General features: G+C 53.2%; 1 protein-coding gene across 1 annotated transcript in view; it reads right to left on the bottom strand.

Moving 5' to 3' along the window:
* Positions 1 to 14586, bottom strand: part of LOC104515639 (astrotactin-2-like) — a gene marked incomplete at its 3' end in the record, with an annotated part of 135912 nt that overhangs the window by 73696 nt on the left and 47630 nt on the right. Inside the window, 2 exon segments of the mRNA XM_010159689.1 lie at positions 176 to 283; positions 8100 to 8249. Coding sequence (XP_010157991.1) covers positions 176 to 283; positions 8100 to 8249 — 258 coding nt within the window.

Genomic DNA, 14586 nt, shown 5'->3' with positions numbered 1-14586 from the left:
AGGAAACGCTGTTTATGGCTCCTGCAGGGTGCTGCCCCTCGGGATGTCCTCATCCCTACAGACTGGTATTGCTCCTTACCCACACTCATGCAGCATCACCCATGGGAAGAGTCAAGGTGCTCAACCATATGTTTTTCTCTCACACACGTATCACTTTGCCTATGTCATTTTGTACCTTTGCTTCGTCTCCGGCTCCGATACTGCTCTGTGTAGAAGGTTAGCTGGGTTTCATCGTCCGCCTCCGAGCCAGAGTTTCCTTTGGCACGTCCAAACCCGATCCCACCTGCAAGCAATAGAGAGGAAGAAATCAGCCCTGTCAGCTGGGATGCAAGGCGGCGGGGGGAGCTGGGGGCTCTGCGACAGAGCTGCCGGATTTGGCCGGCATCCACCGCTCCCGCCCTGGGGAGGGACATGGGGACACCAGAAGCGACCAGGGACTTTTGCCACTCGTGATTTTCCTAGTTCCTCATCAAGAATCAAGACCCCGTGGTGCCAGTTGCAATGTGAATGTAAGAAGATGCTTTCTACTCCCAGGAATGTATTTTACCACCATATTGCAACGTATTTACGAAGAAAACCACGTCGTGACAGCCGGCAGCATGTGTCCCTGCAGTACCGCTACCGACTGCCGTGGCAAGGAGCAGGGCTGGCCCTCAGTTTACCTGGCATCTCCCTCCCGTAGCCGGTGTGGGATTCTGGAAGAGCCCAGCTGGCTTCAGCCGCCAGAGCCACCAAGGAGCGGCAGATGCTTAAAAAGCAACACAGACTCTAACTGGCAGAAGTCCTTCAATCCTTGCAAAGAGGCCTCTGGGGGTTGACAGTGGCCCTTTAAACTGCCATTAAAATATTTTACTGTTTTTAAAAAATCCTTTATTCTAGGCAGAAGCACAATTTCCCCACTTCTTGGCAGGAGAACAGAAAACGAGCAGTCCCTTCTGCCCTCTGAAATCCTTAATCATGGTGATGAGAGGTGGCTGGCATCAGCCAAGGGAAGCCAGGAGCTCGGCACGTGGCTCCTGCCCCGTCCATGCCCCGACCTGGCCATGCAGTGCCCTTGGAGGGGTCTCAGTGGGGGGGTAGGGATAGGCTCTGCCAGCTCCTTTCCCCCAGAAAGCAGTGGGAGGGGTCAGTGCTTGCATACAGCAGCGTTTAGTGCTTGGACATGGGGTCTGAGTGTTTACAGACTTGCACCCCAAACCATCACCCACCATCAGCTCGTATCACAACTAACATCCGATGTCATGATACCCCGCACCCAAGGACTGGGTTTTTGAAGGGCATAGCCAAGTGAGAAAACCAATAAGGCTTATTGACATCAGTGAGCAAAATCTTAATTAACCTGGCTTTCTACCGCAGGCCCTTGGGCAACCAGCCAGGGCTGCAGCTCTGCTCCTCGGCCCCTTCTCCCACCGCGCAGAGGCTGCCCTGGGCGGCCAGCAGTGCCACAGCTGGGGGACAGACACCAGCTATGGGAGCATTTGCCCGAGAGCTTGGCAGAGCTCTGCCTGGAAGAGGGACGCTGCCTGTGCAGGCAGGACATGGCACGTCCCTCTGCCACCTTCCCTCTCCCTGTTCACTGTCCCTGTTCCCAGACCTGTCACTTCTGTGCAGGCAGATGGCCAGGGATGGACAGAGACAGGGATCTCCAGTGCTCATTCCACTCTCTCACCCTGCCGAGGTGACCAGGCAGCCGGTGCAGGTAGCAGCTGCTCCACCAGCCACCGTCCCAGCCCCCTCCGGCTGCCCTGCGTTTGTTTGCCGGCTGCGTCTCCGTGATGGATGGCGCTGACATGTTAAATTACTCAGGCTGGATGTCTTCGGAGAGCTGGTGACAGCGATATTGCATTTTCTGATTACCCAGCACTGCACAGGATGTATAAATACAGGAGTCGGCAGAGCCGGCGCAGGTCCCCAGCCTGCAGCGGAAACATCTCCTCTGACCCAACATGTGGTGGCAGAGGTCAGCCTGGAAACACGAGCCTGGGGCAGAGCAATGGCTGCAAGGAACACACTTTTACCCCTCCAGGCTATCAAGGACGCTGGAATGCATCTTGGGGGTGGTTTGGGGGGTCCTGGAGCCCAGTCGAGCCAGGCTGTAGGATGCAGGAGTGTTGATCCTCAAGTGATGCCGCCATGAACCAGATTTCATTTTTAAATGGCCCCAAAATCTTGCTGAAGCAACCCTGGGAGATGCTCACGTTTGGGGCAATGCCTCCTGCACCAGCTCCACCGTCCCGCCGCAGTAGCAGGCTGCTTGCTGGGGCACGGGGCTGAGGACACTGACAGCGAGGCCAGGGATGCTCAGAGCAGAAAGCACCCACATGCAGCTGCTGATGGGGATGAACAGGGAGAGCACCCCATTAAAACGAAGCCGCCCTGCCTGGTCAGCACCCCTTTTCTCTTTAAAGAGAGGGAGAAAAACACCAAGTAACAGAGAAAATAAGATCCTGATCATTGTGACAAAGATACTTAAAAGACAGAGGACAGGGAAAGAACAACTTACAGTGCTGGGTACCCATAACGCACAGGCAGTGGCTCCCCAGGGGAGCAACACCCCCTTTACACCCAGTTTAGTCCTGCTATTAGGGTTGGAGGAAAAAACAAAACTCCCCATCCTCGTCCACCTCCTGGCCTCATGCTCAAGGAAGATGCTCTCGCTTCTAATCCTGTTTGCAGATTTACAAGCTCGTTAATCCACTCAAATAGATCTCAGCTCAGCCCCGCACCGGGGCCGGGCCCTCGTTTTGAGCGCGACATTAATTTAGAGGGGAGCAAGGCGGGATGCCAAGGAAAACACCTCTGTTATGGTGTAATTAAAGGCGGTAGCGTTCATGCTAAATGGGGACTAAGGAAATAAAATTCAGGAATTAGAGGCTTTGCCATCCCCAAAGACTTTTTGTTAGCTAAAGCCATGTATATTTTTTTGAAGGTGCATTTTTGTCCTTAAAAAGAAAAAATAAAGCAAACCTGGCATTTTAAATCCCTTCCCCAAAGCCAGGAGGTTACAGAACATCTGAGGAAAACAACTGTGGATCCAGAACAAATCAGAACTGAGTTAAAATAAAGAAATAAGCAACAGGATCTATTTGGGTAACTCCTGTCTGAGGACAGGTTGAGCACAGTGCCACCCCAGGTGACATCTGTGTCCGTGCATCCCCCTGCCCCACAGCCACAGCCCGACTGCCAATGCAAAAGGATTTTCTGCATCCCTCCCTTCCAGAAAAAGGGCCAAACCCTATAAACACCGCAGCATTAAAGACCTACAACCTCCCTGCTCGGCTGCATTGGGTTCGCTCTGCCTCCACGCTCGCCTGCCCGGTGCAACGCAGTCTCCCCGTGTTCCACAAGCCCCTCTGCTCCCAGTCTTCCCAGTAAAAACCAGAGGAGGAGTCTCACCCCACCTCCCCTGCACTGCGGCGAGGTCCACGCACCGAGTGATGCAGAGCTGTATACGATGGACTAAGTTTAGTTAATTTATTCCCCAAAAGAGCGCCAGTCAACTGGAAAACCAAACGTGGCCAGAGAAAGGTAAATTAGATTCAGTTTTAGGGAGGGAAAAAAACCCCATGCAAATGTTTTCTTTTGAAATGTATCCAGTCAACACACAAAAAAAAGATAAAGAATAAAAGACATTAAAAATGAAGTGCTGTGTTCTGGTTTGTCACAGCAGCAGGGCTACGCACGCACACTGGCTACAGCGGGTAAAAAGCCTTCCTCCTCAGTCATCTCCCCTTTTCCTTCTGTTTCTGCCCAAAAAAATGTACCAGGGCGGGTGGTGCAACAACCAGGTGATGACCCCACGGCTTCCCCCATGGAAAACTGGAATCACACTGATCCTTTGCACAGTTGTGAAGTGATTTGGTTTCATCAAGGACCAACTCAAGGAGCTGGAATGATGCTCTGACTTGGATGAGGTGAAACTTCCGACTGATCCCAAAAAAAGCCTCGCCAGCAAAACGTGCTGCTCCATGGGCACCGTGGGACAGATGGACGGGAGGTCCTGGCAGAAGCAAGCTGCAGCTCTCCTCCTGAGAGTAACTTTGGGTGACTTATGGCGCAGCACAGACCTCTAAAACACAAGAAGCCGCAGCCCTGATAAACACAGCACATCCCACCTCCGGCAGAGTCATAGAACCATAAAACCGTTTAGGTTGGAAAAGACCTTTACAATCACCAAGTCCAACTGTTAACCCAGCATTGCCCAGCCCACCACTAACCATGGCCCTGCACACCAGATCTACACACTTCTTACATCCCTCCTCGGATGCTGACTCTACCACCTCCCAGCCTGTTCCAGTGCCTGACATCCTTTCCGTGAAGAAGGATCTATTAATGGCTTATTTATTCTCCAAGCCAGGGTGCTTTAAAGGGCTGCCCCAGGAGAGGGCACCAGACCCCCTCTCTGCGCAAACCGGCCTCCCCCAAAGCCAGCGATCAGCCCTGCACCCCTACATCTCACCCTGCCCTTGGGATGGGCACGCAGGGTGCTCCATCTGCCAGACCTGCATCCTCCCTCTCTCCCCGCTTCTCGCAGGGCATCACTTCCCGGTTTAAGCACCACTCCAATGCAGCTGGGTTGGGATGTCCGAGTATGAGCCTGGCTGCATTTTGTGAACCAATAAACCCGGACCCTCTAGGATGCAGCACCCTTCCCTCCCGCACCGCCCGCTCTCAGTGGAGATCTCCTCCTCCAGCCCACCCCTCCTGTACCTCGGCTCTTACCATCCTCGCTCTCACTCTATTATTTATAAACCATAAATGTGCTTCACTCGATGAAAGTGTTTGGGGAGAAAGTTTGTATGAAAAAGGCATTAGACAAAATAAAGTTATATGGTACTGCAAATGGAGAGGGTAGTGTGGTTTGGGTTTTTTTAAAGTCGATATTCTCCGCAAAATACAACCTTTCCCAGAGCTGTTAGAAACACTTAGCGCAGAATCAGATTTAATGACAAGCAATAGGCAGCAGTTTAAATGCACTTAGTGCAGGGAAGCGGAGCAAGGCGAAGCTTAGCCCAGATTTGTTTTCATTGGGCTGGGGTGGCGGGTTGTTTGTTTTCCGGTTTGGTTTACCCCACGCTTCTGCTGAGGTGGCACTCGGAGCCTTTCCTTCAGGGAGGAAAGCCTTTTGCTGTGCAGGGTTCCTGCAGGGAGAGCACTCCAGCTGTAGGGCTCTGATGAGGTTAAGCATTAATTAAATCGAACCGCGAGAAAATAATTACACACATGCATCCGTCAGGCCAACTTGTCACTAACCAGTAACAAAGTTGGATGCAAACTCCATCAGCGAAACTGTCACACGGTTGTTAGAAGGAAATGAATGTATCCCAAACGGACAATTTCATTTAGGGGGAGGGGGAAAAAAAAAAAAAAAATGGATTGCAAAGGATTAATGAGGCGAAGGGGTTGTGTTTGCAATTGGATGTAAAATGCAAACATCGTGAGTTGTGATATCATCGTTTAACCTTAATGTTGAATAGCGCTCCAACCACTCACGCGCCGGAGGAACAATTAACCGCGGGCTGTAAAAACAAAACCTCCAGCAAAGGAGAGGCATGGGAAAGGCGTAGATACAGCCACAGCAGCAGCATCCGGCCACAGATTTCTAAGTTAAAAGAAATTTAAATTAAAGGGAAAAGAGGATGGGATGGGGCCGTGGGGAGTGAGATCTCCATTGGAGACACTGGAACTGGCTTGGTTTTGGGGACTGCTCACTGATTTCTGATGGGTGAGACCTTAAAATCTCTCTTCTAAGGACATGCTGGTGAGGAGTCCCGTAGGTGGAGATGCTCAAAGTCGCAGTCCGACCCTGAAGCCCATGGGGTACGTTATGCCTTGGGCATTAAGGCCAGCCACAGCTCCCCACTGCCCCTGTCAGCATACGCAACTGTCTGTGTGGGTGCTGCCAGGAGGGTCTCTGTGACCCCATGTAAACCACGGCAGGTTGGGCACCAACACCGTGGGACCCATCCTGCTCCTGGTGCAGACCAGGGCACAGCCACGGCAATCTGTGCCCTTCCCTTCCAGCCATGCTCTTCCCTTCTACTGGAGCTGAGCCCTGCAGCACAGGGGTGCAGAGAGACAGCCCCCCCATCCTGCAGCACCCTTGGGACTCTTACAGCCAGCTCAGGACCAGAGCAGCTCGAGGTGCTGGTGCCTAGCTCCTCCCCACCACCTCCCCTCACCTACAACTGCCCCCGAAGGCGCTCTCCAGCCCCATAACTGGAGCATTCGAGAGCCTGTTGGGTGCAGGGCTGCTGGAGCAGAACCTCCAGCATACCCAAGACACACACCCAACGCGTGGGATACAACCAGAGAGCAAAATACAGTGACAGGCACAGTGGGGAAGGTCTGTGGCCAGGCAGCACCCCTTTCCTGACGGGAGCAGTACAAGAGTTCCAAGGGAGATTTTCTGTTGCCCAGCTTTAACTGGGCATGGCTGAGGACTGCCTGTGCCGATGAGTGTGGGAGGGATGGAGGGACGAAGGCAGGGATGGAGGGTGACCTCCCCAAGCATCACGAATGGGCTGCCAAGTGGGACATGGCAGCTGGAGGGGAATTTCAGCTCCTCATCCCCAGCAGAGATGTTGGGCACGAGCTGGTCTCCAACCTTCGTATGGAGGAAACACAAGTCTGGGCAGAAATGGAGGGCAACAAAGGACTCCCTTGTCCTGGTCTCCACTGACTATTCCCTTGGCCACTGATGGCAGAGGGATCCTGGGGCAGTGGCGATGGGGTGAGGGTTGGGGTATGGTCCAGCACGGCGCAGATGGGGATTTGCAGGGAAACAAGGAGCTCCAGCCATGGAGGTAGGAGATGGAGGGACAAGCCAGGCTGGCTTGGGGCCAGACTCTGCTCCCATGCAGCCAGAAGCTCTGCTTGCAGCTGGGCATCATGTCTGCTCCTAAGCTTGGCTGTGAGGATTAATTGACTTGCTCCATTAGTGACAAAAAAATTCTCTTGTCTTCAGGAGGTTTAAAAGTGAAATAAAAACAACAACAACAAAAAAATGAGACTGGAGCAGGGAGTCAGGAAAACTTCACCAGACAGTCATTGTGGGCCCCAAAACACCCACACACATTCACGCTAAAACCTAGATTCACGTATTTGAATAACTACTAGAAAACAAACCAAATAATTTAAACCAGTTAAGGAGTCAGAACATTTTCTTCACACTAAGTGAATAATTTATGGGCAGAGCTATAATAAAAAAAGCCCTCTCCAGGCCTGTATTGCAGGAAAACGTATCCAGAATAAAAGATCACATTTCAGACTCATAAATAAATGAAAAACAAAACCAACAGTAAACAGAAAGAGAAGTATTTCCTTCCCCGTTCCTGGCACTGCCACAGACCTGCAATGCACAGAGTAGACCAGGGGTCCTCCCTGCCCACCTTCCCTGGAGGGACCTGAATGCCTCCTCCTCCTCCCCACCTGGAAATCTGGACCCAAACCCCCTGTTTTACGCAGAAATAGTGATAGGAGGAGGCAGTTCCCCTTGCTGAGAGCCAACGCAGGGACCACATCCTGCTCACAGGGCTGTTCCAGACACCCTCTCCCTGTTGCTCCAGTGTAGCTGGCAACAGCCATCAAGGCTACAAACAAATCTCAGCATGCCTCCAGCACGCTTCTGTGCAGCCTTCAGAGCCATGAAACGCTGCTCCCACTCCCTGCGTGGCCCCTAAAATATAGTCCAAAACACCCCAAGCACTGGGAAAGTGCAAGGAAGAGGGGTCCCAGTGATGCGAGTTACAGCCAAAATGAGCTTCACCCCTTCCTCTGAAATAAAATCTTACCAAGAAATCCTATTTCACTCCCGGCAGCCTCAGCTAGCCAGGGCAGCTGCAGGGACTGTAGACTTGCAGCAGAGCTGGATAAATCCCTAGGGAGGATGTGCAGTGGCAGCACTCCCAAGCATCTCCCCCAGACCATGCAGAGGATGCTGCCTGGGGTTTGTCCCTCTTCACCCCACCATGGAGGAGCTCCAGCATCCCCAAGCTCAGCAGCAAGGGTGAGCTCCTGCCTTCCTCCCCAGACAAACTCCTCCGGCTACGGCCAAAGCCAGGGCACCGGACGAGCAGCCAGTGACCGTGGCAACCTACCTCGGGGCCGGCTCCGGCGTTTCCGTCTCCCAACGGATGTGCTGCAAAGCGCGGGCTGGAGCTGCCCAATCTCAATGGGTGTGTTGGTGCGGAAGCTCTCCTTGAACTTCTGCATCAGGGACTCCACGGTCTCCTGCGTCACCTCGGGAGCTGCAACACCAGCAAAGGGACTCAATTAAAAGATGTCCAGGCCACCACATTCCTCACTGGCCCCTACAACCCATTCCTCGTAGAGGACAGCGTGAGCTGGAGCTGAGGCAGGAGATCTGCCAAGATGGGATAGGGTTTGAGGCCACCTTCTGAGGTCACCCACAGGGACCCATCCAACCCTTTCCGAGTCTTCCCAAAGTCACAGAAATTAGAAAATTGTGAGTTTATGGAAATTGCATTTTTAGACGCTGTTTTTCAGCATTTTGGATTATTCCCTGCCTCTTCCCCCATGTGCACACAGGGTATTTGGAAGCATTGTTCCCATACCCAAGTTACAGCCTGAAGGGTTCAAAACACACAGGGATGCCCTAGGCACCAAGCTGGCTTCAGTTGGGTTTAACCCTGCCCTGGGAGCTCACAGCTGAGCCCCAGGCTTGGCAGCCTTTTGGGGGGTCAAGTATTTCCCAGAAGGCAGGTCTGGGGCTACGGGGTGATGGGCAAGACTGGGGTGGGAGCCAGGCAAGTGATGCACAGCCAGCCCAGGCATCCCTGGGGTCTTCCAGGGGCTGCGTTAACACACTGGGCAGCAGTGCCTGAACTCAGGAACCCCTATCCAGTATTCCAAACACCCCTCCAAAAATTGTCCTAAAAACTCGCCACCCATCCGCACAACAGACGCTTAAAGGAAATCATGAAAACACTTGCCAAGAGCAAAGATGAATTTCAGGATCCAGAGGTTTGTCCTACTTCAGGCCACAGAGGTCTCCCAGCCTTAACAAGAGCTTGGCCTCTGTCAGCTCCTTAAATAACTCATCAGCAGAACACAGCTCTGTCCTGTCTCCATCCCAGAGTCACGAATTCCCCCCTGATGAGCTCCTGAAGCTCCCCATGCCTGCCGCGTGCCTGTGCGGGGCTGGCACGGGTCACCAGACCAATAGCCACCCCACACCCTGCTCAGATAAGGGAGAAGTGAGCATCTTGGAGCTCCCCAGCCTGCCAGGAGCTACAGGCCGATGCACCACCTCTCCCAGGTCCAGAGACACATCAGACCTGTGCGGAGCAACTCGGGCACACGGCGAGCTCGGGGTGCGTAAGTGCTCCAGCCCACTCTAATTCCCTTTGCAGCAGGCAGCAGGGTCCATTTCAGTGCGAAATGAGAAGGTGGCCATGCAGGGCAAGACATTTGTAAATCTAGACAAAGATTTGACTTCAACACAGAGCTTGCAGCAGGCTCCTCCAACAGGCGACCGCACTGCAGGGAGGGGGAGCCCCGACCACCTCGGCCCGCAGGCAGTGCCTCACCAGCCCGCAGAGTGGCTCTCCCTTCCTCCTCCTCAAATCCCAAAGGTGATGTCCTCACCCTTCCCGGGAGCTTTAGATCACCCTTGGGTGCTTTTCTACCCCCCTCCAAAGCTGCAGAGAAGGTACCCAAATCTGCTGGGACCACTGGGAGTGCAGGAGAAGAGCAGACAGGTGGTTGTGTCCGCGGGTGCAGGCGCATCGGGAGGGCTCCGGAGAGGATCCATCCGCCCTGCACTGCTGCACTGGCTGATGGAGAGACAAGGATCAAACCCACTGCCTGCACGGGCCTACAGGGAAGCTGGGGGGGACTTTTTACAAGGGCCTGTAGTGACAGGACAAGGGGTAACAGGTTTAAATTGAAAGTGGGGAGGTTTAGGTTAGATATCAGGAAGAAGTTCTTCCCGGAGAGGGTGGGGAGGCACTGGGACAGGTTGCCCAGAGAAGCTGTGGATGCCCCATCCCTGGAAGTGTCCAAGGCCAGGCTGGATGAGGCTTGGAGCAACCTGGTCTAGTGGAAGGTGTCCCTGCCCATGGCAGGGGGGTTGGAACTGGATGGTCTTTAAGGTCCCTTCCAACCCAAACCATTCCGTGATTCTAGGATTCTATAAGCACCAAAAGTGGGAACCGAGCTCCAGAGAGAGGGTGGCATAAGGGATGAGCTACATTACATCTTCAAATCATTCCACAGCGGGCTCCCCCAGGCACCACAGATCAAAGGCAGAGCTCCCCAAAGGGCCCTGCGTTTACGGCAGGTGTGGCGCTGGGTGCCCCAGCAAGCAGCATCACAGGGAAAACACAAACCAAGAGCCAGGAAAGGTCTCCAAAGAGCACCTCGTCCCACCCTGACATATCCGACCCCCACTCGCAGGGCTCTGGGGAAGGTGCTGCGGCTCAGCACTCCACTGCCGTGTCTGCAGGGGGAAGCCTGTCCCCACAGCTCCCTCACCCCTGAACAAGCATCGCGGGGCCTCCCCGCGAACAGATGGCAAGTTACGTGAACCTTGGGGCTGTGCGATCCAGAGCGCGTGCAAGCGGAGCAGGGAGCCGGGGAACTGCGCGGCTGAGGCTTATTTACCGCGAGCCAGAAGGAGAGCGCGGGAGGGGAGGAGGAGGGGGCCAAGCCTTCAACTAGCGACAGAACACAGGAGGTCGCAGCTCTCTCGGGGTCCCTGCGCGGCTGAGGGGAGGAATTGGCGCCGCAGTGATCGCACCCCATCTAGCCACCGCACTCGGCACAGCCATCCAGAGGCATCCGCTCGCAGGCTCGTCAGGAGCGAATGCCAAGAGCAGGAGGGGAGCATTACCTTCACGGGAAGAGGGACCCTGCAGTCGCTGGTTATTTGTGATCACGTTACAAGTACTTATTGCAGGAATGGGAGCAAAAGGCCGGTGTGTCTCATCGCTCGGCACAGCTCATGTGCACCGGCACATCACTGGCCTCTCCATGACCCTGAGCTCAGGGGTTTCAAGTGGTGAAAAACAACAAAAAGAAAAAAGAAAAATACCCTTGTCAACATGATCTCAGCAAGTGGAGTTCGACACGGCCAGCACGGAGAAAACCCTCGCTGACAAATGCAAAGTAGCTGGGCTTCAGCTGAATGAGCATCCCGGGTCAAGGATGAAGGAAGGACCCTTCATGCACTGCCAACCGTGACAAAAGGGAGGGAGAGGAAACCGGTGCACCATAACGGTGAGGCACGGCAGTCTCTGAGGGTGCTGGGAACCTGCTGATAAGGGAATGACAGCCATCTGAGCCTGAACAGCCAGGGGTACGAACCCACCACCCCGACTGATGCCCTCGTGGGCAATGCACAACCACACAGCAACCACGCATTTGCAGACATGCACCGCCATGCCATGCCAGCACTGCACCTGTGCTTGGCATTCCCGCCTCCCCCGTGGGATTTAACAGTTCTGACAAGGATGGGGACGCACACTATTGCAGGGTAATGCAAAGCTTCAAATACCCCAGCTCTACCCTGCACATGCCACGCATAGGCTGAGACGGCGGCTCACGGTGCTGCCAAAGTACCCGCCCCCTGCTCCCCTCCCCAGCATGATGCAGCTGCATCACCAGCACCCTGGCACCCAACGACGGCTGAACACGATGCAGATTTAGAGGCGACAGCACCGTCCTCTCCTTGAGCAGAGCTTGCCAAACCGCCTTCTCTCCCATCCCTGGTTTCCAGGAGATAAATCCATCAGGACCATTGAGCTCACATCTCCGTCACCACGCTGGGAGATTCTCCAGCCTGGCAGGGGTGGTGAGATCCACCCCAAAGTTTGGCACGATGCGGATCTCAATCTCACCCCGTCCTGTAGCGAGGGCCTTCGGCAGCGTAACAACCTCAGGAACGAGCTGAAGCAGAGGAAGCAGAAGGCTCTTCAGCCTCCACAAAATCAGCTTCCAACTCCGGCAGCAACTTGAGGACGCAGCTGAAGGTCACCGTACCTTTGTAAAGCACATTACATGTTCCCGTCATACACCTCCCTCCTGTCCACCCCCATACGCTATTTTGAAAACGATTTGCTCTCCTTATGGCTCCCCTATTCGTTTGCACGTCTCCCATAAAACAATTCATACCAATAGTCTTTCTTTCTTCCTTCCTCTTTGCTGGCACAAATTGCAGTGGGAAAGTATGTTGTTTGGCTTAAAAATTACAACAACAAAAAAAAGTCATCAACTGAACAATATGAGCGATGTTTAGCTAAAAATACATTGCAACAGAGATGGGAAGTGGCAGCACTCACTCCAGCCCTCTCAGGCCTCCCGGCAGGAGGGCTGTACCTCTCCCAGGCACATTGGCTGGCTACGGGGGGCTGTTCTGGGGAGATACAAGAATTAATAACTCACCAGCTTCAGTGGCCAGGAGGGATTCTCCAAAACACAGTCCCAGGATCAGCGCAACCACCCACAACCCATACCGACAAGGCGCCCCAGTTGTGTGCCTCCACCTCCACTGGTTGTACTTGGATCGTGCCTCCAGCATCCCAGGACATCTCCAACGGTCCAGAACAAAAGACAAGGAGCTGCAAAACTCCCTGACTGGGCAACCTGCTTTCTGTCAGCAGAAGCTGGAAAGCCGGGATGGAGACGGTGGTGATGGAAGTACCCCATAACCCTTGGAAAGAAGCCCTCAACCTCCCCGAGATATTTTAGAGTCTTCAGACATGGCCTTGAAGAACCCCAACGAAGCAGTGGTACCACATGCTGAAGAACTGCCCTCAGCCTGAGCCAACACTCCCACAGCCCGCAGATACCCTGTATACCCACCCAGGACTTTCCAGCCCCACTCCATGCTGCACCAGACCATGGCAAGGCAGGGGAAGGGCAGCAGCTCCTCTCCAAACCAGGCTCGACGCCTTGCAGTGTTGCTGGGCGGTTGGGAGGGCTGGATGGACCCATAGCTTGGTGTCTACAGCTTATTAAAGCAAAGTGGTGAGGCTTAAGGTCTGCAAAGGTGTCAGCTTCTTGAGTCTCCCAGTCTTTGGTGTTTGGCTTAAAGTTTCAGTCCCTGGAGCCACGACTGTCCCTGTCCTCCTCACACAACTTCTGCCCTCCTATGGGTGCAGGGAGAAGACTGGGAAGTCAGCAGCAGCTTCTATTAGAGCTTTCCACACTAGGATTAAATTAAAAATATGAAATAGTTTTTTAGACACCAGATTTTCACATCCCTCTCTTTGATTCCTGAGTGTCAGAGGGCAAGTTATCGATTCTTCAACATTACCAGTACTTAAAATGCTCCCAGAGTTTTGGAGAGAGAAGTAACTCACAGAGCAGCTCAAGAGCTGCTCGACTGAGCATGCTGCTTCGCTGCAATCAAAGTGTTTCACAAGAACATGTCAAACTCAATCAAGGATTAAATGGAAAAGTTTGAGCGCAATTAGAAGCCAAGGTTGGTGGGATTTTTACCTCCCGATGTGTGCACGCATTCATGACGGCAGCCGTGGCCATATGTAGGACACGGACCCAGCTCTCTGCCATGCCCATCTCCTACCCTCAGTACTGCTCACAGTATTTTCCAAATAATCCACTTTCTCCAGGCATGGGGGGAGGAGTCTCCTGGGAATCACTGACGCTGGCTCAAAAGGTCTAATGCATCACCACGTCCATAATGCACCACGTAAACATCAGTTATGTGTGGGGCGGCTTAATAACTTTACAATTGTTTCCTCCAAACCAAAGCCCTGAGTTTCAATAAGCACTTTTTGGTGTTTCTGGATCAGTATTTTGGAAATTTCTATTCTACAAAGTAATTCAAGAAATCAACTTTCTGATTATATTTGGGATGAGCATAAATTTCACAACACTGGAAGTTTTCCACCTGGTGGAAACCGTTTTCTTACCAGCTCTAAATAATGGGTGTTTGTTGCTTTCCGAAGCATGAAATAAGCAACGGTGTTTGTTCTGAAACTGGGATGTGGACTGATTTTCAACAGTGCCACCCTGAAGGTACTGAGCTCCAGACAGCAGAGAGCTTCACTAGCATAAAATTAGGTAATTACACCGATGGCTCTGTGATAACGGTGGGAGAGACTTGTACAACACCTTCACGCACCTGCAGAGCAACGTCCTGCCGCAGAGCATGGCAGATATGGTAAAGACATGAGAAACGCTGGGAACTTCAGCTCTCCATCTCTTCCTCCAGCCACCAAACACCACCTCTCGAGCAAGAGTCTCTGTCCCCATAGGTTCCCTGCTTTCCATTAGTCCACATTATACGCCACGTGCAGGCACACCGTGTCCAAGAATACCAGGACACTACTGGCTGCATTACGCAACCAGCTCAGGAGACAGATAGATATATTTTTTTTTTTTTAAAATATATATATATATATATAAATCAAAACAAAGCACAAATAACCACCCACACCCATACATCAGGGCCGCAAGCACCTCCCGCCATGCATACATCTCCAAGCCACCCTCAGGAGAACCCATCAGGGGTAATGATATACGTGGCACCAGCGCTTTGCCGGAGCTGGCCCCCAGCCCAGCCTGCCAGCACGGCGCGAGGGAGGATCAATCTCCCGC

This window comes from Eurypyga helias, unplaced genomic scaffold (assembly GCF_000690775.1).
Source record: "Eurypyga helias isolate BGI_N326 unplaced genomic scaffold, ASM69077v1 scaffold8279, whole genome shotgun sequence".
NCBI classification, from domain to species: Eukaryota; Metazoa; Chordata; class Aves; order Eurypygiformes; family Eurypygidae; genus Eurypyga; species Eurypyga helias.
The sequence above is the reverse complement of the archived record's forward strand: the minus strand, read 5'-3'. Positions and strand labels throughout refer to the sequence as shown.